This window comes from Rhinopithecus bieti, unplaced genomic scaffold (genome assembly GCF_001698545.2).
Source record: "Rhinopithecus bieti isolate Rb0 unplaced genomic scaffold, ASM169854v2 scaffold_17010, whole genome shotgun sequence".
Lineage (NCBI taxonomy): Eukaryota > Metazoa > Chordata > Mammalia > Primates > Cercopithecidae > Rhinopithecus > Rhinopithecus bieti.
This window is the reverse complement of record NW_016808932.1, coordinates 1,748,136-1,772,319: the sequence shown is the minus strand read 5'-3', so window position 1 is coordinate 1,772,319 and position 24,184 is coordinate 1,748,136. Positions and strand designations below refer to the sequence as shown.

Below are 24,184 nucleotides of genomic sequence, written 5' to 3'. Positions count from 1 at the left end.
AGCTGGGACTACAGATGCCTGCCAGCTAATTTTTATATTTTTAGTGGAGATGGGATTTTGCCATGCTGACCAGGCTGGTCTCGAACCCCTGGTCTCGAACGAATCATGTGATCCGTTTGCCTCGGCCTCCCAAAGTACTGGGATTATAGGCATGAGCCACCACGCCCGGCTGCAAGATGCTCTTTCTGTCTTGTTATGCTGGAGCTTAACAATTTAAATTATTGCCCAAGCAGTCAAATATTGGCTCACCTCCCTTCCTGGTGAAATACCTCCAAAAATCATCTGCCTCCTGAGGATCGATAACAGGGTATCTGAAGATACCACTAAAAGTGAGATGAGGGGGCAAGGCTAACAGATTCTAGTCACTTGTCAAAGTAAATGTTTAAACAATTTCATAATTAGGATAAGAAGCTTAAAATATACATTTAGTGCTGTAAGGGAACCATAGATGATAATGTACTTTTTCAAATAAAAAATCAAATAAAAATAATGATTATAGTATCAGAGACGTCTGCTATGATTCCTTCATTTACTCAGCTTTTATCAAGTAACTACTTAGGGCTGGGCCCAGTGGCTTATGCCTGTAATCCCAACACTTTGGGAGGTTAAGGCAGGAGGATTATCAAGACCAGGAGGTTGAGGCTGCAGTAAGCCATGATCGTGCCACTGGACTACAGCCTGGGTGACGAAGCGAGACCCTGTTTCAAAACCAAAAACCAAAAAACCACCTGTGCATAGCACAGGACTTGGCACATAATAGGTGCTCAGTGAATCATGGTCTCAATCTCTAAGTCTACAGCTACTGAATGAAGCAGCCCTGTGAGAAGTGAGAGGGAGCAGAGGGGACTGTAGAGAACTGCAGGGCCCCATGCCACATCTGGAGGGCAGTTCTAGCCAGTGGTTGCCATGCAGAAAGCCAAACTGGTCTCACTTCACTTCCTGAAAGCAGCTGCAGGGAGGTGATGGCACAGCCCATTACAAATGAATGAAACTTTAGACACCTGGTTAACAAAACCTGGATTCAGGCCAGGCGCCATGGCTCATGCCTGTAATCCCAGCACTTTGGGAGGCTGAGGCGGGCGGATCACCTGAGACCAGGAGTGTGAGACCAGTCTGGCCAACATGGTGAAACCCTGTCTCTACTAAAAATACAAAAATTAGCCAGGCGTGGTGGCACGTGCCTGTAATCCCAGTTACTCAGGAGGCTGAGGCAGGAGAATGGCTTGAATCCGGGAGGCGGAGGTTGTAGTGAGCCAAGGTCACATCACTGCACTCCAGCCTGGACCACAGAGTGAGACTCTGTCTCAAAAAACAAAAACAGAAACAAAACTTGGATTCAGAAAAAGGAAAGACAAGGTGGGGTGGGTCTTAATGGAGTTTGCAAAATCACCAGCGATGAACATGGTCTAGTCCCTTGCTACTCAAAGTGTGGTCCATGCGCCAGCACCATCACCATCACCTGGGAACATGTCAGCAATGCAGAATCCCAAGGCCTAGCCCAGACCTACGACCCAGGCTCTGCATTTTAGGAAGATCCCCAGTGGATTTATGTGTACACTGGCGTTTGAGAAACACCGGTACAGTTTACTTCTAAAGCCCTGTGTGACTTTTTGTGACCTACACAAATGGTCATTTCAAAGGAAATTTCGATTTCAACTCAAACTGTCACCTGTTCTGCACAAAAAATGCCTCAGATCCAGGATATCATATGCTTCAATCAGGTTCTGATCAGATTCTATCAAAGACAGCCCATAGGTATACAGATGAATTACATTTGGTTCATACAGTTAATTTTTTTTCCCCCAAATTTGTTACCACCATTTAAAAACTAGAGGTTTCAGGCTGGGCGTGGTGGCTCACACCTGTAATCCCAGCACTTTGGGAGACCAAGGAAGGTGGATCACTTGAGGTCAGAAGTTGAAGACCAGCCTGGCCAAGATGGCAAAACCCTGTCTCTACTAAAAATACAAAAATTAGCTGGGTGTGGTGGTGCACACCTGTAGACCCAGCTGGTTGGGGGTCTGAGGCAGGAGAACTGCTTGAACCTGGGAGGCGGAGGTTGCAGTGAGCCAAGATCACGCCACTGCACTCCAGACTGGGTGAAAGAGAGTGTGACCCTGTCTCATAAAAAGGGAAAAAAAAAAAAAGAAAAACAAACAAACAAAAAAACTGGAGGTTTCATCAAAGATAAAAATCTCTGCCTTTCTTGGAACTGTGGAAGATACGTTTATACTGGGCTTGTGTTCCTGAGTATACTCCAAACAGCTGGAGTAGGTGGCGGTACCCCCTTTAGGTGGGGCACGAGCTCTCTGGTTCCCCAGAACCACCCTGTGGCCCCCATCATTCGTTTCTTGCCAATAAGTATTTGACTACAGGCCTTTGACTGTGGGACCCCTGCTAGAGAGTGAGTTTTAAAGGGCAACAAGGAAGGTCATCTTCAGAAGCTACTCAATGAAGGGACAAGGCAGGCTCAGTGATTGGGGTCTTGTCCTAGGTGGTCCCAATCGATCCAGGTGTCTGATAGGATCCCCACCTCCGCAGGAGATCACAGTATCCACCCCAGATGGGTGGATTGTGCCCTGGCGCTGATGCTCAACCCTGACCTTGTTCTCCCTGGGTTAAATCTACTGAGAGTGACGCAGCACTCCGCACGATCATCATCTTTATGTCTGTATCTGTTTCTTCCTTCATCTTGGGCGTGCACCAAAGCCCTTCCTGGAGTGACACCTTTCTATCTAAATTGGGCTTTTTCTTTTGACGTCAAACCAGTCCTTGCGTACTCATTCTAACAGGAGCTGAGTGGAACGCAACTTCCTTCCTCCATTCCGAGGGAACATTCAGTCCTAGATCCCCTACAGTTTTTTTAGTGACTCTACCTGGGGGTTACCTGAACTGGCTTGGTCTTTATCTCATGCTGCACCCGTACACCTGGGAAGCCCCTGGAGGACTCCCTACCTCGGCACCGCGGGACACATCCCCAGCTGAGTTAGCTTTACTGAACAGAGCTCTGCAAATATCCCCCGAAATCAAATCACAGAAGAGAACGGCGTCACCTTCAACAGTCTATAAGCTGATGTCGCAGAGGTTGGAAGGAAGGATTATGGGGGAATGTCATGGTTTAAGATCACAGGCACGGGATTCAAATCCTGATTCTGCCATTTACTGACACGTGACTCGGTCAAGGGCTTCAGCATCTTGGTGCCTCTGTTTCTTCATCTATAAAATGGAGAAAAACAATAGTCCTGAATCCTCTTCTGAGGATTCCATGAGGTAATGTCATGTTTCCCATGCTGCTCTTACCAACATCATATCTTTGCATCATACCCATGTCCCACCTATGCAATTATTTATTTAATATTTTCCCTTACAATGAACTCACTTCCTATCTTACTTACTATAGCCTCATCCTAAAAGCTAAAATCCACAAAATCATGGTATAAATTTGCTAGCTGCTTTTTTCTATGATCTATCAAAACAAATATTTAATGAGTAAATTTTTAAAAAAATGGTGCCTTGATCTAATCATGAAAACACGTGGAACAAATTCACACGAAGTGGCACTGTAACTGACCAGTCATCTTCAAAAGTGTCAAGCCCATGGGAGACAAGGAAAGACTGACAAACTGTCACAGATCAGAGGAGGCAGACAGAAATCAGCGCCGAAAGCAATGTGGGATCCTGGAAGAGACACAGCACAGCAGCAGGGAAAGTGGTGCAATTCGAATAGGGTCTGTCGTTTAGTTAATATCATGCCATCGTCAATCTTCTGTTCTTGACAATTAGACTATGGTTATGTATGATATTAACACTGGGGAAACGAGGTCAGGGTATAAAGAAGCTCGTACCATATTGCAACTTTTCGGTGAATCTAAAATTACTTCAAAATAAAAGTTTAAAAACAATGAGTATCAGTAAAGTGGTTGCTCCCCCTTTCCCCTCTCCTTGCCCCGGCAACCACTAATCTGCTTTCTGCCTCCATGGATTTGTCTATTCTGGATACTGCATATAAATGAAATCCTACAAGATGAGGCTTTTTGTGTCTGGCTTCTTTCACTCAGCATCACGCTTTTGAGGTTCATCCATGTTACAGCATAGATCAGCACTTCATTCCTTTCAGTGGCTGAGTAATATTCCATTATACAGATGGATAAGCCGCTTTTAGTTTATCCACTCGTCCACTGACAGACATTTGGGTTGTTTCCACCCTTTGGCTATTGTGAATAGTGCTAGGAACACACATGGAAAAGTTTTTGTTTGAATACTTGTTTTCAATTCTTAAGAAGTACAAGGTTCCCTTGTGGGGTAATGGAGATGTTTTGGAACTAGATAGAGGCAATGATCACACAACACTGGGAATGTACTAAATGCTACTTTAAAATGGTTAATTTTATGTTACGTGAATTTTACCTCAATGAAATAAAACAATAAAAAATGGGTCCCACCAGTGGAGTAACCACCATATTTTGGAAACCTGTGCTTATACAGGCCCAGGGCTTAGCATGGTACCTAGTCTGTAGCACGTACATGAAGAACATTGGCTGGTGTTATTATTTATTATTTTGAGACTGGGTCTTGTTGTGTTGCCCAGGCTGGAGTGCAGTGGTGCGATCACAACTAGTTGCAGTCTCAAACTCCTGGGCTCGAGGATCCTCCTGCCTCAGCCTTGTGAATAGCTGGGATTACAAGCATGAGCCACCACACTTGGTTAATTTTTTATTTTTTTGTAGAGATGGGGTCTTGCTATGTCACCTAGGCTGGCCTCGAACTCCTGAGCTCAAGCGATCCTCCCTCCTCAACCTCCCAAAGTGCTGGGTTTACAGACGTGAGCCACTGTGTCTGGCTGGCTGGTGTTATTACCATTGCCAGAGACACACAGACTCTCAGCTCCCACTTCAGAGTTTTTTCTACAGCATCATTGTCATTTCCACCAAGAAAGTTTCTCCAAGTTTAATCTACAACTCCCCTTGAAAGTCAGCAGTAAAATCTCAGGATTCCTGAGATGCTATCATTAGAAAACCTTGTTTTGAAATCTAAGAACCTTTTGCACTTTGATAAGACTTGCATGCCTGGCTGGCAGGGCACAGCGCGCCATTGTCATGGGACGATGTGTGATGTGCTCAGGGACAATGCAGAGTGGGCATTCAACAGGTACTTACTTGTTACCTGTTGACTGCACACCAAAACCATTTTAACAGATTATTCGAAGAGCCACACCTCCTCAATTAATTGGGTGCTTTATTTAGGACTCCACCCTACAATTTGCAGGCTAAGTTGCAATGCCCTGGCACTGTTCACTTGATTTTACAGTACCCACTCCCATTTTCTCAAAGTACCTTGGGTGTTTGAAATGAAAGCCAACGCCTGATTTATTTTGAGGATTTCATAAGGACCCCACAGAAAACTGAAGACACACCAGCATGTCCTGGATCCGGGAAGCAAAATGGAGACATTCCAGAACGTCCCAACTCAGGGAAACTTCTTTTTGCTCAGAACTGATGAACCGGGATTGGTCTCACTCACCATTATTGGTGAGCTCTTCCTCTTTCCCCCGATCTGTGCTAGTTGTGCTCCATCCTTTGCCCCCAGATTCATTCTCCAAACTTATCTGGGCTTCCGAAGAGACTGACCTCTATAGACATCAAAAGGTCTCTTGGCCGGGCACGGTAGCTCAAGCCTGTAATCCCAGCACTTTGGGAGGCCGAGGCTGGTGGATCATGAGGTCGGGAGATCGAGACCATCATGGCTAACACGGTGAAACTCCATCTCTACTAAACATACAAAAAAATTAGCCAAGTGTGGTAGCGGGCGCCTATAGTCCCAGCTACTCCGGATGCTGAGGCAGGAGAATGGCGTGAACCTGGGAGGTGGAGCTTGCAGTGAGCTGATATCATGCCACTGCACTCTAGCCTGGACGATCAAGCGAGACTCTGTCTCAAAAAAAAAAAAAAAAAAAAAAGTCTCTTGCTCTCTGGCATCTGATTGGGTTTGGCCAATGGGACGTGGAGACAGGAGACGAGGGAGAAGCAGAGAGAGGCCAGGGTATTTCTTTCTCTGCTCTCTCCCTCTCTTAGTGCTGTAGTCTGGCAGGGTCTGCATTCCCTTCTGAGTATAGCTTCTACAGGGACCCTTCCCTTGGCCAGCAATCCCCGCTCCATTCCACGATCCAAAGGGCTTCAGTAACACTGTTGCCTCCCCCTGTTCCTTCAGGCCTGGAGTGGCAACTGCTGCCCTGGTTGCTAGTCCCTGAGTACTTCAGCACCCTCTTGTTGGTGCCTTAACCTGTGTCCATAAGCTGCTCCTTAATTAAATTATCTTGGAAGTCCCAGGTGCAGCTGCCTTCTGTTTCCTGCTTAGACCCTGACTGACAAATCTTCACCTCCATTGCCCCTTGGGTCGAGGGATGAGGAATATCAGAAGGAACATGGATAGTCAAGGGCATGACATGTCTAAGCCAAGTCATCCTAATCACCAACCTCATCCTTGCCGAGAAACTGATGGAGTAGCCTGCATGCGCCAAGCATTTAATGGTCTCAATAATGCAGTGAAGTGGAATTATTCCTGTGTTTACAGAAGAGGAAAATGAGATTTACAGAGAGATTAAATAACTTGCCAAGGTTACAGAGTAAATCAATGGCAGTGGTTGGATTTGAACCCAGCTTTGATGGGCTTCAGAATCCTGCCTCTTCTCCATCATCCGGAGGGGTCTAAAGTGTTTAAGAACCTGCTGGGCATGGTGACTCATGCCTGTAATCCCAGCACTTTGGGAGGCCCAGGCAGGCAGATTGCTTGAGCCCAGGAATTTGAAACCAGTCTGGGCAATGTGGTGAGACCCCGTTTCTACAAAAAACTAGCCAGGTGTGGTGGTGCACAACTGTAGTCCCAGCTACTCAGGAGGCTGAGGTGGGAGGGATCACCTGAGCCAGGAAAGTTGAGGTTGCAGTGGGCTGTCATCACGACACAGCACTCCAGCCTGGGTGACAGAGTAAGACCCTGTCACAGAAGTAAGTAAGCAAGTAAGTAAGTAAATAAATAAATAAATAAGTGTTCAAGAGCTGATATCTGGAGGTGAGAGGCGTGGGCCTGGGAGAAAGCTCGCTATCACTGAGAAGGAGATCAGAGCTTCAGTTTTGCACAACCCTCTCAAGCTCAAGTGCATTCAGTCCATGAACAAAACCTCAAGCTCATTTCTCAGTCCCTCAAGAGGCCCTGAGCCTGTTCTGTTGCTGACAGAGGGAACTGTCGCCTGCTCACTGCTCAATGCCCCTGATGTAATGAGCACCGCCAAAGAGGGCTCGATTGGGATGCTAAACAGCCGTAAATGACATTGTCACCAGCCTTCATAAAGCATGGTGACTCACAGCCCTAATTAAAATGCTGAGGGAAAAATGTAAAGAGAAACTGCCATGAAAAACAGTGACATTCTGCTAAACCGCAGGATTATTGCTTCCAGGAAAAAAGAGCGAGAGAGAGAGAGAGATGTGTGTGTTCATGTGTGCGTATATGCGTGTGCACATGTATTCATGTGTGGGAGGTGAGGGGATAGAAACGAGATGGCTAAATATTATTCTCCTAAGAAACTGGGAAAAATTTAACAAGGAGGAAAGTTGAAAGCCATTCTTGTCTCCCAACTTTTTTATGATAAAGTATTTAAAGAGAAAATGTAAAAGAATGTTGTAAAAACACCCATAAACTTTCAACTTAATTCAACAGCTATTAGCATTTTCATATTTACCGACTTGTCTTTCTCTGTCAGTCATCTATCTATCTATCTATCTATCTATCCATCCATCCACCCACCTACCTATCTACCTATCCATTTGTCCATCCATTCACATACCTATCTATCTACCTCCCTACGTACCTATCTTCCGTCTATGCATCTATCTATCTACCAATCCATCTACCTACCTATCTATCACCTGTTATCTATCTATTCATCTATCTACCTATGTATTTATCAATCATCTATCTACCTACTTATCTATCCTCTAGCTATTATCTATCTACCTACCTACCTACCCAGCTCTCCATCTATTATCTATCTACCTACCTACTTACCTACCTTTAAAATGAACCATTTTAAAATAAGTTGCAGAATCATAATGTCTCCGCTCTAAATTCTTAAGCACATATGCCTTCAGCACAGAGACAGACTCCCACAAAACCCACAGTACCATTATTACACCTAAGAAAATTAACTACATACTGTACTTGCACAACTTCACCAAATACTCAGTTAAGGCTGTTTCCTAAACAATGACAACTCAAGTCATAAATCTCATCCCTGTTGGTTAGGAGAGAGAAGCAGACAAGCTGCTTCACAGAAATAGGTGTCAAGGGTTCTCACGAGGAAAGAGTTTAAGCGTCATGGAGGCTGGCTCCCATTGTCAGAGTCACAAGATGAAGTACATGGTGCACAATGCTTGACTTAGATGTCAGTTTTGAACCAGAGAGGCAATCCTGATCATATCATATATTTTTTTAAAATAGCCCTCCTCTAAACTAAATCTCCACATTTTGGGCTGGGCTCATGCCTGTAATCCCAGCACTTTGGGATGCCGAGGCAGGAGGATCATTTGAGCCCAGGAGTTCAAGACCAGCCTGGGCAACATGGTGAGAATCCATCTCCATAAAAGCAAAACAAAACAACAATGAAAAAAAACAAGGAAACAAACAAACAAACACCAAATCTCTACATTTCATCCAATGTCATCACCCATTTTAGCCAAAAAAAAAAATGTGGCTCTCAATGACTTCTTGCTGTTTCTGAAATTCAACTGCATCCTCAAAAGCCCAATAAGATATCACTAGTAGGGAGATTCAGAAAGAAATATCATGCTTTCTGAAGGCAAGTCTTGAAGAAGGGACCCCCAAGAAATCCTAGACCTTGACGGCAGCTGGAAGCAAAACAATATTTATCTACATGTAGGAGTTTGGCATGTTTGTTAAAAAGATCATCAAAATCAATAAAAATATCAAGTCAGGAAACTCATCCAGTCCCATTATTTTATACCGTGCTTTGGGAGAAAGAAAGAGATTTCATTTCAGTGACTACCATGATATTAGAGGCAAAATGATAACTGAAGGTATTGCCAGCTAAGACATAACAAACAAGCACATAGATGCTATCAACTGTGTTCATTACCTGATTTCTGGCACATGAACATGACTGGCTTTCATTTTTGTTACTGAATATTCCAGAGCTGATATACTGCTTCAAAAAAATTAGAGAGAAAAATATGCCCAAAATATGTCAGTTGTGATCGAGTACTATTCTGACTTATCCCCGGAGGTTACGTTTTTTTATGCTGAAAATTCCTGGAATGACATAGAGCCCAATGTGATCCATGTGGCTGTTTTAGTGACTAAATAGGATGGACTGCCCACATCATTTACCCCACTACGTCTAGTTATTGGTGAGTGGATGCCTGTTTTGGACACCATGAGCCACCTTGAGGGTAGGGACTTTGTCTTCCCTTTCTTTACGCAGAAGCCTCTCTTGTGGGGTCTGGCACAGAGCTGGAAACTCAGGGTGTGTTTGTTAAATGAAGAAGTGGTTAACTTCACTCTCGTTTATGACAAGAAACACTTTAGCTGGGAAACAACGGCTGTACATGGATACTACCTGAAGCTGCATAAGCTTTTTGAATTCACAAGATTCCTTCTTCATTTCCAACTGGAAATGGGTTTCAGAAAGGCCCACCTTTTTAATCCTCATGGTAGTAAAATTTAGCTGTCAGGTTTTGAATAAAGAAGAGATTCTTGAGTATTATTTAATGCCAGTGGGCAAATGTTCCCAGCAGAAGCTGAGATGCTTTTCAGGGCACCTCTGAAAACCTGTAGGCTCCTGAAGCATCATGGATGGTCAAAAAGTAAAGGCTTATCATTCCCAGGAAATCCCAGTCTTAGCAGGAAACGGAACATACAAATCAGAGGTGGGAAATGCCCAGGCTGGAAATGGGAACTTTGCCCCTTGCAAAGGGCTTCTGTATTTTCCACCTGAATAGGGCCACCTTTCTCTTAGGAAATGTCAGCAGAAATCATAAATGCAACTGCTGGATGACAATTGGGCCCATGTTGCTCTAGGTAAGGCAGAGGATGTTAAAGCTGTAAAGGTCTTTGAAGGAAGTTAGTCCTGGGGTTATAAACTAAAATGCCTTGAAGGGCCAGACAAGTGAATTAAACAATATTGAATGGTGAGGCTGGTGACCTAAAGGAAAAAAAAAATACTCTTCAAACAAAATCCAACGAAACAATGCCCCCCAATCCAAACAAACAGAAAACAAAAAAACCCTCTGCCAGACTAACAGAACACATCTGCAGGTCTCTGACGGGAGATGCCCTTTAATTCCAACTCCATTTCACAGATAAGAAAACGGAGGCTGAGCAAGAGAAAGGGGCTCAGATTACACCAACTGGCTATCTTAAAAAATTAATTGATGAATTAATTTATTTATTTTCGAGACAGGTTCTGGCTCTGTTACCCAGGATGGAGTGCAACAGCACAATCTCGGCTCACTGCAACCTCCGCCTCCTAGGCTCAAGCTATCCTCCCACCTCAGCCTGCTGAGTAGCTGGGACCACAGGTGCACGCCACTACACCTGGCTAATTCTTTTGTAGAGATGAAGTCTCACTCTGCTTCCCAGGCTGGGCTCGAACGCTGAGCTCAAACAATCCTCCTCTCTCAGTCTCCCAAAGTGTTGGGATTACAGGCATGAGCCACTGCGTCTGGCTGGCTAACTCTTTTTACGATTTCTTTTCTTTGTTATGATCACTGAGATGGGCCCAATGCTGCTTCCCTTCTAGAGTTACACACACACTATCCCATTAAATCCTCCTAACAATCCCCTGTAGTACTTATAATCTCCGCTGCATGAATGACATGCCGGAGAGTCAGAGATGTTAACTCTCACTCTGAGTCACAGAATCCACAAGTGCCCAAGCTGGCCTCTCACGTTTCCTGAGATGATTCTCAGTGTGAGGCCCTGCCTTTCAACCTGGCTGCTGCTGGCCGTTTGGCACTGGGGACCCTATCCCTGAGAGGGTGCCACAAATCAGGCTACGGGCTTCGATGCCACCTCCTTTGAGAAGACCTTCCTGATTCCCTCAACCACCTGTCCTGGGTGCTACCACAGCACCTCACCTCCACCTCTCTTGCAGAAACTCCACGCCAGGTACAGGGCTTGTCTGTTGCTCACCGCTTAGCCAGACTGCAGGCTCCATTAGAGTGGGGCTCACACCACCTTTATCTGGGCATCTGCCCTTGGGGCCCAGCACTGGCCTTGCCATTTAACACGTATCATGACACATACGATAAATGCGCTGACGTCTGCTGCCGAACGGTCCATGGTAACTGCTGTTCATCCTTAGCATCATACGACTGTGCCAAGACCCACGTCCACTATACCCTGTTAACCATACTTGAATTAGAGACTTAGGGGCACTTTCTGTTGATACATCATTTTCATTTAAAAGATTCGAATGGGCTCAATTTTCCAGCATTGCCGGGTGCTGCTCATCATTCTTCTACCTTAAGAACAGGCATGTGAGCAGCACAAACACATTTGCAAAGGCTAGGTGCAAGGCCGAAGGGCTGCTGAAATGAGCTCAAACCAATGGCTTTGGTGAAACCAATGGTAGTTAAACTGGGTTTATTAGCTCTGTGACTACTTCTTTGCAGAAGTTATACCTGATAGGTCACTTATAAAAGGAATTTTTCTAGACCTGGCGTGGTGGCTCACACCTGTAATCCCAGCACTTAAGGAGGCCGAAGCAGGCAAACGGCTTGAGCCCAGGAGTTCGAGACTAGCCTGGGCAACACGACAAAACCCTGTCTCTACCAAAAATAAAAAAATTAGCCAGGTGTGGTGGCACATGCCTATAGTCCCAGCTACTGGAGAGGCTGAGGAGAGATGATCAGTTGAGCCCAGGAGGTCGAAGTTCCAGTGAGCTGTGATCACGCCACTACACTCCAGCCTGGGCAATAGAGAGAGACCTTGTCTCAAAAAAAAAAAAAGAATATTCCCTCTGAAAGGGTAGATCAAATAGTGGGGCTAATGTCCAAGATTAGATGGGAACTCAGTGCTGACACCCAGCCAGGTCAAGGTGGGAGGAATTATTTTCAGTCTCCTCTGAGCAGTTGGTCTAAGTTAGAATGACAATCAGAAAGATGAAATTAAAGTTCTTTAAACTCCGGCATTTACAGGGCTTGTACCAAAGGAAACATGAAGTTATCATCGGTGAGGATTGGACAACGAGTCAAGACACTGAAGTTCTATCCCAGCTTTGGCAGTAATGTGCTGTGTGACTTTCATCGAGTCACATGCCTTTCCTGGGCCTCAGTTTCCCAATTTGTACAAGGAGGGTGACAGACAAAAACTGAGGGTATTAGAATCTCTTGGAGCAGCCTTGTTAAAAATATAGATACTTCCAGTTTCCCCCAGGGATGCTGATTTGGTAGATTTAGGGTGGGGTCTGGCATCTTTGCTTTTAACCAGTGACTTGCTGTATTCTGACACTAAAGGCCCACTGGGCTGATGTTTGGCGTTTGCTGGATTAGATGATGTTTAAATGTTATCATATATTAGAACAAGGAAAATGGTCATGTCTGTAACTTGTGTGGTGTTAACCATACAAACCCACACTGATCCGTGGCAGGAATCATGCCCCCCTGTTCAAACAATCCAGATTTAAAAGGGTCCTGAAATGCCAAATTCAACTTCTACAAATTCCGGTTTTTTTTTTTTTTTTTTTTTTTTTGAGATGGAGCTGCACTCTGTCGCCCAGGCTGGAGTGCAGTGGTGTGATCTCGGCTCACTGAAAGCTCCGCCTTCCAGGCTCACGCCATTCTCCTGCCTCAGCCTCCTGAGTAGCTGGGACTACAGGCGCCCGCCACCTCGCCCAGAGAAGTTTTTGTATTTTTACTGGAGACGGGGTTTCACCGTGTTAGCCAGAATGGTCTCGATCTCCTGACCTCGTGATCTGCCCGTCTCAGCCTCCCAAAGTGCTGGGATTACAGGCATGAGCCACCGCACCCAGCCTACAAATTCCATTTTCTAATGGAAAAAAGCCCCAGTTCTCATGAGCACTGATTGTTGCCTGTGGCTCTTAACCACATTCCAAGCCCTGCACAGACCCACAGAACCTGAGTGACAGGCAACACACGAAGTCTTGTCATAAGACACCCCAAAACATCAGCAGACTGTGAACGCAACAGGCACAGCCAAACCTGTCTGTGCTCACAATATGCAGGCAAATTGACCTCCCAATCTTCCTGCCTCCTGGGAAATCAGCAACCCTGCCAGCAGGGAAATTTCTGGACAACTGTCTGAGTGGTACCTTGGACAACTCTTTGCATCTTACTCACAGAGACCCACTGGGAGCAGCCTAACCTGTCACAATACCCCCACCCTCTCACTCTTCTCCGTGAGGTCCTTCCCCATGGAATACACAGGCTCCTGGGGACTGGCTTTGGCCATTTGGGAAAAATAAAGAGGAGACAGAAAGGACAAAAAGCAGGCTGCTCTGAAAGCCACGATGACACTACTGGCCCCAAATGGCTCCATTTGTTTCGGATTGTAAGGCCTTCCTGCCTTACAATCACCAATCTTGGCATAACAGCATTGTTTCTAGAACACCTTTCACATACATAATCACAAAGTCTTCAAAACAGCCCCGTGTGGGAGTTACTGTTCTCATTTTACAGATAACAGAACTGAAGTTCAGAAAGGTTAAGTGAACAATCTGAGGTCACACAGCCATGGAGTGAGCTAAGCTTGGCCTCAAGCTGAGGTCTTCACCAGGTGTCTCTACCACACTGCTCACTCTTTCTCTACATGATCCGGGACTCTGGGGAAAAAAAATCACACAATTTGTGGAGACAAAGCCATGCCTCTGACCATAGGGATGGCTGGCCTCTGGCTGAGCAGATGTATCAGGAAATACAGCTATGTGTGCCAAGGTTCCGGTACATGTCAGACTGCGTAGGTGCCCAGATGCATGCAAAATGCCCCCAATTAAGAAGCCGAAAATTGGGGTTGAGGTCTTGGGTAGTGTCACTTACCAGCTAGGTGACTATGGGTAGGTAGCTTGGTTTGCCCCACCTCAATTTCCACAGCTGCAAAATGGAATTCAGATGGCTGTGCTCGCAACCTGAGAGCTGTTAAGAGGCTCCAGGTGAATAATATGTGTGACAGTGCCTTGGAGCTGTCAGTGACAGAGCTGTGCGCCCCTCAGGGTGCCTCTGAAATCCAGGCTAGTGGAAAGGGGCCGGGGCCGCTGTGGTGGTGCTGGTGGGACAGAGATCCCCTCCTTCAGAGACCTGCCGAGGCTTCTCAAACCATCCGCTGAGATGCCTTGAGGGCGGAGAATGGACGCGACCCATGCGCACTTGGGGGGATTTATCTTCAGTTCTGAAGAAATAACGGGGGAAAATTCTATGCTCCAGAGAGCTGCGTCAGTGTTCCCTGGTGTGTTTATGAATTTCTTGCGTTTGCCCCGACCCCAATTAGCACTGAAGAAAGGGAGCAATTTTCCCTCATTCCTCTCGGTAGGAGCGGTCTGGGGGCTCCTTTCTGCTGTCTCCCAAGGTCCTGGGCCGCCAGAGGTGAGATGAGGCGCCTAGAGGAGCGCTCGCCTGCACCGCACCCTTGCCTAGCGGCATCCCTAGGGACCCTCCCTCCGTGGTGGCCGTGCGCGCTTTTCTCAGGCCTAAGCGCAGGTTTGAGCTGGGTTATGGGAATAGAAGGAAGAATCCCATGCGTCTTCCACAGGATTACCGGGTTAGAGATGGAGGCGAGGGCAATCTTCTGCAGCCTGTGGGGTAGACCCCCTAGTTCCTACTGGCGGGAAACCCTAGACCTGCGTGCAAGTCTCCCAGATCCGGTCCCAGAGCATTACAATAATGGTTTAAAAAAAAAAAAAATCAGCAACACTTCCTGCGTTATGAACACTTACCCTGACTTCATATTCACATTTATTATTTTTTAAGGTCCTCACGACAGCCCCACGAAAAAGGTACTGTTTCTCCATTTTACAGATGAGAAACTGAGGCTGGGAAAGATGAAGAGACTTACCGAAGGTCACACAAGTAAAGGGTCGATCTAGGACCAGAACCCAGGGGAGTCGCTGGAAAGGTTCCTGCCCTCCTCGGCTGCCTTCTCCGTGAGAGCCTTTCCTCTCTGGATGTCTACCCCAGACAGCCTGATGCGGAGCTTGGAGAGCCACGAGCTCTCTGGTCACAGTGCCCTGGGGGTGGGGGCGAGTGTCTGGCCTCCTCTGGGGCGCAGTCCCGAGAGAGCCCCTTCCGGGACCGCGGACGCAAGGTCCCTGAGTGGCCCTGGAAGTTAGATCTCCTGGGGACCCTGCTCCGACCCCTGGCCACCTGGAAGCAACCTCACCGAGCTCTGGTTCCACTGCCCAGCCCCGAACCGCGGCGGAGCGCGCCCCTCGGCCTCCCTAGAGCTTCCTTCGCGGGAGAGGCACAACTTTCCCAGGTTCTGGAGACGGCGCTCTTACACCCCAATCTCTCCCAGACCGAAGAAGTGAGAGGTGCGGGCGGCCCCGCCATGACCGCGGGAGGAGAGCGCAAGGAGGCTCCTCACAAAGTTGGAGGCCAGGCCGAGGCGATGTTCCGGGGAGCGGAGCCCTCCCAGCCTCGGGCCCCCAGCCGCGGACGGCTGGCGGTGCCAAAGACTCCGCCATTACCTGCGGCTCGCAGTTGCGATTCGGCCGCAGAGTCTGTCACAGAGGAAGGCGTAAAGTTGAGCTTGGGCAGGTACAACGGTCCCCAGGGACTGGCATCCCCAAGCCAGGGCTGCCCGCGGGAAGGTAGCGAGCGTGCCAAGGGCTCCGCCATTACCGCCAGCGCACAGCTCGGAGCCGAGCGCGCGGCTGGGGAGCGACTGAGGTCCTGCAAAGTTGGAGCCTGGGCGCATAGACCCCCGGACCGGAGCCCCCGGCCTGGGGCCGCCCGCTAGGAGGAAAATGAGGCCGCCCGAACCAAGTTGGGACGCGCAGCAAAGCCCGAGCCTTCCGCGCACACCAGGGACTCGGGCGGGAGCGGGGAGCCCTGGGGACGGAGAAGGGGCGCGGGACGCCTGGATCAGGAACTCACCTGCCGCCGAGCCAGGCAGCGCGGAGGCTTCCTCTTCGCGCTGCGCACCCGCCCGCCCGCCTCCTACTCCTCCTCTTCCTCCCGGGCGCCCGCGGCCGCCGCGCTCCGGGTTCTGAATCCTCCGAGTCCGCCGCCCCGCGCGGCTGGAGGGCGCCGGTTGCACCCACTCGCCTCCTGGTAGGAGCCGCGCGCGTCCCTCCCCTTCCCCTCCGCTTTGTGCCTCCAAGATCCCTCCCCACCCCCTCTCCCCTAGCCCCCACTCCTCCCTTCTCTTCTCCCCTCCCCTTGCGTCCCCTCCCTCAGCCTCAGCGAACCTAAGTTCGGGACGGAGGCTGCGAGCTTCCCCGGCGCAGTGCTGGGCGCCCCGCACGCGCCCCTGGCTCACCCCGTCCACTCGGCCGCTGCTCGCTGCCCGGCCGCCCCTCCGAGGAGCCGCGGCGCTAAGTAGCTCCTCACCCAGCCGCTGGGAACGCGGCATAAATATGTAGGGACTGAGCCGTGAGCTCAGCGAGGGTCGTGAGGGGGAATTTATTTCTTAATGTCCCTCCTTTATCCTATCATCGCTGAAACGAATTAGTAGTGACGTCCAACCCGACTGGTTTATGGGTGTGGGGAGGGAGACGTCGCAACCCTCATTAAAAGAGCCGCTCTGGGCTCCAAAGCATACATCTTTTATATAACCTAATTTCCATTTTTTTTTTTTTCTATCAGGAAACACACACACAACGACAATTTCTGGGAGCCTGGAGAGGCTGAATGTAGTAGCCACGCAGGGGAGGGCAGGTCTATTTGGGCAGAGAAGGCCCCATGGGAGGCAGGGATGGTTATTTCTGCCTCTACATCAGTGTTGGAATAATATTCCTTAATGGGACAGTGGAACACACAGCCCCCCAGGTTGGGCAGTGCTGGGAGCCCCTCCCGGGAGCCCGCAGAGTCGCAGCCTGGGTTCTGGCCTTGGCTCTTGGGTGGACAGACGGAGAAAGGCAGCCTGTTCAGGAAATGTTGCCTGGTTCTGGTCTTTTCTGGAGCCACACTCAGGCCTGGCATCTGGGGAGGGGAAGGATGGAGAGTACATGTTCATCTGTGGCCTGGGAGCGCCACAGGTGTGGAGAGGCCAAGGTCTGGGCTGGAGGAGGGGAAGACACAGAGAACGCAGCTTCCCTTCCTTTCTTAGGGGCCCTAACATATGGGTAACCATATAAACCCGACTCAAAAGCTGTCTTTTCCTGGGCAGATTGCAAAGGATTTTGCATCTCCCCGTTGCTGTTGCTGCTGCTCACACAGTCTTGGGAAAACAGGGGAAAATCAAGGAAAGAGAGGACGGGGACACACACACACACACACACACACACACACACACACAAACTTGGCACCTGGCTCTGGGTGATTTGATCTTTTCTTCCTCCCCAGCCTTGCCAAGTGGAGCAAACCCACTCAGGCTTCGAGTTGCACAGAGAAGAGGCAAAGAGGAAAACCACCACCCCCTTTGTCACTAATAAATGCTTTTCAGATGTCTTGCACATCCAGCAGGGGAGGGGGGTGTGACTTAGGGGGCAGGAAGAGGGGTGTGGGGGATGAGGAGGGGAGGAAGGAATAAAGAATAAGCTGATGAGGGTGCATGGAGGTCTATGCTGTCTTCCACACACTGGAAGGAGGCCTGGAGAAATGCCGCCAGCCCCAGAGCTCTGCCGCTTCCTGACTGCCACAAGGGCAAGTTTCAGAGCCTGTTTCCTGAGCCATGGATGGGCCTGGGGATGTCGTGAGGATATACACAATGAGATGATGTTGGTGAAGCCCTTGACATAGTGCTAGACATGTAGTAAATGCTCAGGAAACAGTTTCCAACAATAATGATGATTTTGATGATGATGAGAGTAAGAACAGGGGCACACAGGCTGGATGGGGGGCGGGTCCCAGAAAATTGAGGCTGGAGCTGAGTCCTTGCAGTCTGGTCCCCTCCTGTCTTGGGTCCAGTGTCCCTTGCCTGAACCGTTTCAAAGTTGAGTGCTGGGTTTCAGTGGTGTCGTTCTCAGAACACTGCTCCCTCAATTACCATGGCAACTGGGGAAAATCAGGAAGCCAGGGGAAGGGAAGCTGCTCTTCCACTGGGCTGGCGGTTCACCTGCTCAAAACAGAGTCCACGTCTGCCTGTGTGTGGGTCGAGGCCAAAAGAAGCTCAGAGTAGGGGCACTTCCTCTGGGAGCACAAGCTGTTTTGAAATTGGGGAGAAGGGTGGTTGGGAGGGAATGCACGGCCACGAGATGGTGGAGACAGTGGCGTCAGGGCCAAGGCTGGCTGTGCCTGCAGAAGGCAGAGTTGGCTGGATTTGGGGAGAGGGGGACAGAAACCCCACTCCCCTCAGTTCTTTCCTCACTTCCAGGTGCCTTGGTGCAATTAAAAGCAAAGCCTTAGAATGTAGCTCTTGAGACAGAGATCTGGGAAGACAGAGCCTCAGAGCCCATGGGTGGAGCCAGGGACCATGAGGGGCCCTCTGTGTGTGTGTGTAGATGAGAGAGGAAAACACACACACACGCACACACACACACACACACAGAGTCAGAGAAGAGAGAGGCAGACAGATTGGCAGAGAGAGGTATATAGACAGAGACAGAGACAGCAGAGACTGGCAGAGACAGTGAGAGACAGATAAGAACAGACAGAAAGACTGGCAGAGAGAGAGAGAGATTGGCAGAGATGGAGATAGAAAAAGCACACAGAAAAAGAGAGAGACAGAAAGATTGACAGGAAGACAGAGGTATTGGCAGAGACAGAGAGAAAGACAGAGAAAACAGAGGGAGACAGAGATTGGCAGAAAGAGTAAGAGAAGAGAGAGGCAGAGGGATTTGCAGAGAGAGAGAGAGACAGAGACAGACAGATTGGCAGAGACAGAAAGAAAAAACACACAGAGAGATATATTGGCAGAGAGAAAAAGAGAGACAGAGAGAGTAAGAGAAGAGAGAGGCAGAGAGAGATTGGCAGATTGACAGAGAGACTGGCAGAGAGAGAGAGAGAGAGAGGGAGAGAGAGAGAGAGAGAGAGATTGGCAGAGACAGGAAAGACAGAGATACAGAGAAAGATGGACAGTGACAGAGCCGGACTTCCCTTCCCTCCCTCTGGTGGTTTCCCCAGGATTAACGGGAACTAGGGACACTAGTTGTGGTGGTAAAGACAACAATGGCCATCTTCTATTGAGCACTTCTCATTTCGCTGGTTTTGAGCCAAGCATTTAATAGGTATATCTCACTGAACCATCAGAAAAATGGTAAGAGATGACTCCCTTTCTTATTCCCATTTTACAGAGGGAGAAAATAGAGGCTCTGGAGGCTGAGTGACTTGCTCCAGGTCACCCAGGTAATCGGTGGTAAAGCAGATATTAGAACTTGGGACCCCAAAGTGGGACTTTTCCTGCCTCCTTGCCTCTGTCTTGTGGAGAAAGAGGGAGAGTGAGGATGTCGGAGCCATCCGGGGAGTGTCTCAGGTTTGGGGAGAGTGGCTCCTGGTGTCTGGGGACCCCTACCACGTGAGTACTGGGCATTGTCTCCAGAGATCCCCAGCAAGTGGAGGGAAGAGACTTTTACCGTCAACCAGGTGGCCTTGGGATAATGCACAGTGACAGTCCCCCAAATGCCCCTTGGGTGTAGTGCCTTGGAAGCTGCTCTGGGCTGTCACAATAACCTGATTCCACCAGGACCCCTTTGGGGTTCAGGGGAAGATGAGGGTTGTGCCACCCTTCTCTCGAGCTATTGGAAGATCAAACCAGCTGAGACCCGTCCTGGCATCAGCACAGGGCAGGCACTTCATAAATGGTCACCATGATAACAATTATTCTTGGCATTTCTCTCAGGACCACACGCCTCAACCCGTGCGTGGATGGTGGATGGGTGAAAAGGGTGTCCCTTCCCCCCACCTCCCAGCCGCTCTGGACCCTCACTGGTGCCTACCCCTTAGTGCAGAGGTGGACCCCAGGGGAGTGGAGTGCTCTGGTGGAGCCCTGGGCAGGAGGAGGAAGGGAGGAGGCTGGTCTCACTGATGTGGCTGTCACCGAGGGGGTAATACATTATCCAGGGCTAATGAAAACATAATTATCTTCTTTTGGCTGCAGAGAGGGGCTAATTTAATAGGCTGCGATCGAAAGGCATCTGCTGAATTCACCCAGCAGTGAAAACACTTGAAGAGCTCCAGTGGGGGAAATGGACGGAGTGCGGCTGGCCAGGTCCGACAGCTGTGTCCAGGTAGCAGCTCCCCTGGGAAGAAGGGGGTTCCTGGGGCTACAGCAGAGGGGATGTAGCTGCTGGTAGGCGTCCTATGCACAAACAGACCTGGGCTTCTTTCTTGCCATGAGTTCTCGGGCCAGTTATTTCCCTCTCTCAGCCTCACCTTCCTCATCTGTAAAATGGACGTTAATCCTACCTTCCTGACATTGACTGGGAGGAGCGGATGAATGATATGAGAGAGAGCCTGGCACATTCTAAGTAAGTGTTTCATGAAATTTTCACCCCTCTTCCACTTCCTGGGCTGGCTCTACTCGGCCTTCAAGTCTTAGCGTGAACTCCCCCTCATGGGAGCAGCCCCAAGCGCTCTGCATGTCCCACTTCAGAACATACAAGTTCTGTGATATTTACTCATTCAATGCCCTCATGAGGGCGGGGTGATCTGTCTCATCTGTTACTCCAAGGCAGGGATTCTCAAAGCGTGTTCCCTGAATGATGAGATCAGCATCACCTGAGAACTTGTTAGTGATGCTGATTCCAGGGCCCCACCTCAGACCACCCGAATTAGACACTCAGGATGGGGCCCCGCAATCTGCATTTTAAACAAGCCAGCCAGGTAATTCTGATGCCTGCTCAAGTTTGAGAACCTCTGTTCCCACCAAAAACCGAACAAATGTTTGTTTAAATAAGTAGAAGAATTTGCTGTTAAGCTGGGGTTCAGCTATGTGATGACAGTAAGTCTCCCTTATTAGACGCCAACTATATACCCAGCCCTGTGCATTATCCCCTTGAACCCACCAAGCCACCCCTTTACCCGTTACTCACCATATCCCGCACTACTTCATCCCCAAGAAACGCCCCTTGGTCTGCCTCATTGTTCTGCCTTGCGGGCCTGTTGGAGGTGTTGGAAGACTCATGCGGTGCCACCTCTGTGTCCTTCCTGTTCCCATGGTGTGCAGGTCCCCTCCCGCCCTTCAGCAGCGCCGTCCACCCAGGGCTTCTGATTCTGGAAAGGAAGTTAGCTTTTGACCCTGTCTCTGGGTATTTGGCTGGGAAAGTGATTTGGACCTGCTTGTTGTGAAGGACGGCACCCATTGGTCAGTTTTGTAGTTAGAGTAAGGAAGAGCCCTTGGAGATGGCTGCCTCCAACCTAGCATTTTACACTAGGGAGGCCAAGATCCAGGAAGGTTTGACAATCCATCCTGGAGCAGCAGCCTGTCAGTGACAGATTGGTTTCCTGTCCTAACTCCCAGTTCAGGATGCGGGGTCTGAGACTCCTAAGAGCAAAGTGGGTGCCAGTAAAGTGGCCCTGGGGGCATGCTTCTGTAGGACCCAGGAACAATGAACAGCGAACAGGGTTGTCTGAGAGCCCAAAACCCCCAGGAGAGGTAGGAGCGTTACAGTTTCTGGGCATGTCAAAGACTCCTACAGATATTTGCAGGACTCTGGCAGAGAAGAAAGAGGGAAGAGCCCTTTAAGGCTTAAGGAGGCAGTCTGAGCATTAAAAACACTAGATTTGTGGCTGGAACACCTGCTTTCCAGACCTGACACTTCCACCAACGTGCTATGTGAGCTCAAGGAAACTCCTTGGCATCTCTGGGTCTCAGAAGATCTTAACCTGAAGATGGCCAAGTCCCTGGAATTATATGCAAAACCAATTGCAAGTGCGTTTTGCTGAGGTGGAAGGTTCACAAGTGTGCAGCGGCTTTTTAAAGGGTGTGAGACCTTGGAAAGGTTAAAAGCAATTTCTTGCCGGAGAACCAGCTGGCAAATTTGCAGATGCCTGTAGCTCTCTGCAGCCCGTTTGGCAAAGATGCAGTTTCCAAAATGACCAACAGATGGCGCGCTAAACCTTCGCTGTAGCCTTGCTGTTTTCCCGGAGACCAGTCAGGTAGTCCATGGCTTCCTATACTCACCTTTCAGGACCAGAACCTAGGTCCCCGCTAAGCTGGGCCTGGGTGGGTTGAAAATCCTGGATCACCCCAGAAACTGTCTGCATCTCCTGGTTCCCAGCATCTGTCCACATAGAGAAGGCACTAAAAAGAATGTGAGGGCGTAGGCAGGACACTGGGTGGGGGTTGCAAGCATACCAGAGGACCAAGTAAAACATTAAGAGGAGTCCTAAGTTTGCTTTTCATACCCTCAATTTAGTCCTTCAGTTCTTCCCTTCACCCACATTACAGAATTCCCTGGTCGTCTTGCCCCAATTAAAGGCAACACATTGCAAAAATTCTCTAAGCCTGGAATTCTGATGGTCTAAATTGCACTGGGGTATGAAGGGCTGGTCAAAGTATTTGCATTTTGAAGGCACTGTTAGGGAGAACCCAGTGCTAATGGGGGGTTGCGAATGTACATACTTCCAGGGAACATGAAGTGGGCTGGGTAGGAGACATCAGGGAGTAGTGGAGCCTGTGGCTAACTGGAGCACATGCCCCTCCTAAAGGCATTCACATTCAGATGTTTCCTAAGTAGCGTTGCGCCCAACTAAATCACTTGGGCCAATAGTATAAGAGCTCTGACCAAGGAAATGGGTTTCAGCCTGGTTAGTGGAGCTGTTTGAGCGGCAAAGGAGGTCTTAATCAGAATGTAAAATAGTGGCTCCCAAACTCTCAGATGTGTAAGAATTCACTGAGAAGGGGAACACCAACTTCTTGACCCTGCCTCCAAAGATTAGGAGTCTAGATCTGGGGTGGTACCCAAAAGGCTGTATTTTTAATAAGCTCTCAAGGGGAAACTGAGGCAGGTTGTCTTCTGGTTCTAAGTTGGCTACCTTGTGCTGGTAAGGCCACCCCAGTGTGCTGGGCTGGGTCCTTACCCTTGCTCAGCAGATAACTGGAGTTCAATGACAGAGCTTCTCATCACCAATGACATCCCCTCAAAATGAAAGCATCCCCTCAAAAAGAAAGATCTCTTATAATTCTGCCCCACCCCCCACCATACCACAGACATGTGCAAACAAGATGACATGGGTTGACTTATTTCTAAGAATTAAGCAAATTCGGAGACCAGTCCCTAGGGGAGGATAGTGGGGAGGTGGTTGAAAGAGGAAGAGGTTAAATTCCAGCTCAGTGTTCTGGAAAGCTCCCAAACCAGGGCCAGGGTACCTGACTTCTTTGACTCTATCGTCCATCTGCTGTGTGACCTTGGGCAAGTACCATTCCCCCTCTGGGCCTTAACTTCACCATGTATAAAATTAAAAAGTGGTAGACTGGAACATAGCTTCCTCCTCTGTTCTAGGACCACCTTGGGCTCTCCAGTAGTGTCTTGGGGTCTCCCTGTCATGTAGGTCAAGGTTCCGGGAAGGTTGGGGAGCTGAGCTCTGAGCTCACTCAGACCTGTTCTGTTTTTAGTCTGTCTGTGTATCTGGCTTCCTCATTCAGCTTTCATTGAGAGCTACTGGCCTGGCATCTTCTAGTATACATGTAATCATTCACTTCCCCCTCTTTCTGGTGGTCCACATGCCTGGCACTATGTCAGGGAGCTGGGGCAACCAAGACCCCCAGGCAGGCTTCTGGCTCATGAAGTGCTCAGTGCCAATGAGAAAGTCAGATGAGCTCATAGTCCATAGGCCGTAACAACCCAGCCTGCTGGCGTGCTGACGCTTTGCAGCCTACACTGCCCAGAACCATGGAAAGGGATCCTGCTGGCCTCACCCTGACTTTTAAAGCCTTAATGAGAGAACCCACTTTCTTCTCCACAGCCTGACAGCCTAGAGCTCTGTTAGCTTCATATGCTTTGACATTTGATTTATTCAAACAGACATGCAAGCAAACTGTCTTAGACTCTTCTCTAATTGTGTGGAAGAGGGGAGGGCACAATGATATGGTGTGATGTAAAAGCTTTGGAGTTAGTCCCGGG

At 48.9% G+C, this 24,184-nt stretch overlaps 2 protein-coding genes across 2 annotated transcripts in view; both read right to left on the bottom strand.

Annotated features, from left to right (window-relative positions):
- Positions 1 to 16,176, bottom strand: part of NOS1 (nitric oxide synthase 1) — a 140,919-nt gene extending 124,743 nt beyond the window's left edge. Inside the window, 1 exon segment of the mRNA XM_017887872.1 lies at positions 16,116 to 16,176. The gene's annotated coding sequence lies outside the window, so the exon portion shown is untranslated.
- LOC108539279 (uncharacterized) overlaps positions 15,975 to 24,184 on the bottom strand; it is an 82,833-nt gene continuing 74,623 nt past the window's right edge. The window contains exons 2-6 of the mRNA XM_017887862.1: positions 22,243 to 22,342; positions 21,152 to 21,332; positions 16,956 to 17,162; positions 16,501 to 16,578; positions 15,975 to 16,070 (exon numbers count right to left, since the gene is read on the bottom strand). Coding sequence (XP_017743351.1) covers positions 15,975 to 16,070; positions 16,501 to 16,578; positions 16,956 to 17,162; positions 21,152 to 21,332; positions 22,243 to 22,325 — 645 coding nt within the window. The 5' untranslated portion in view covers positions 22,326 to 22,342. The remainder of the gene's footprint in view (positions 16,071 to 16,500; positions 16,579 to 16,955; positions 17,163 to 21,151; positions 21,333 to 22,242; positions 22,343 to 24,184) is intronic.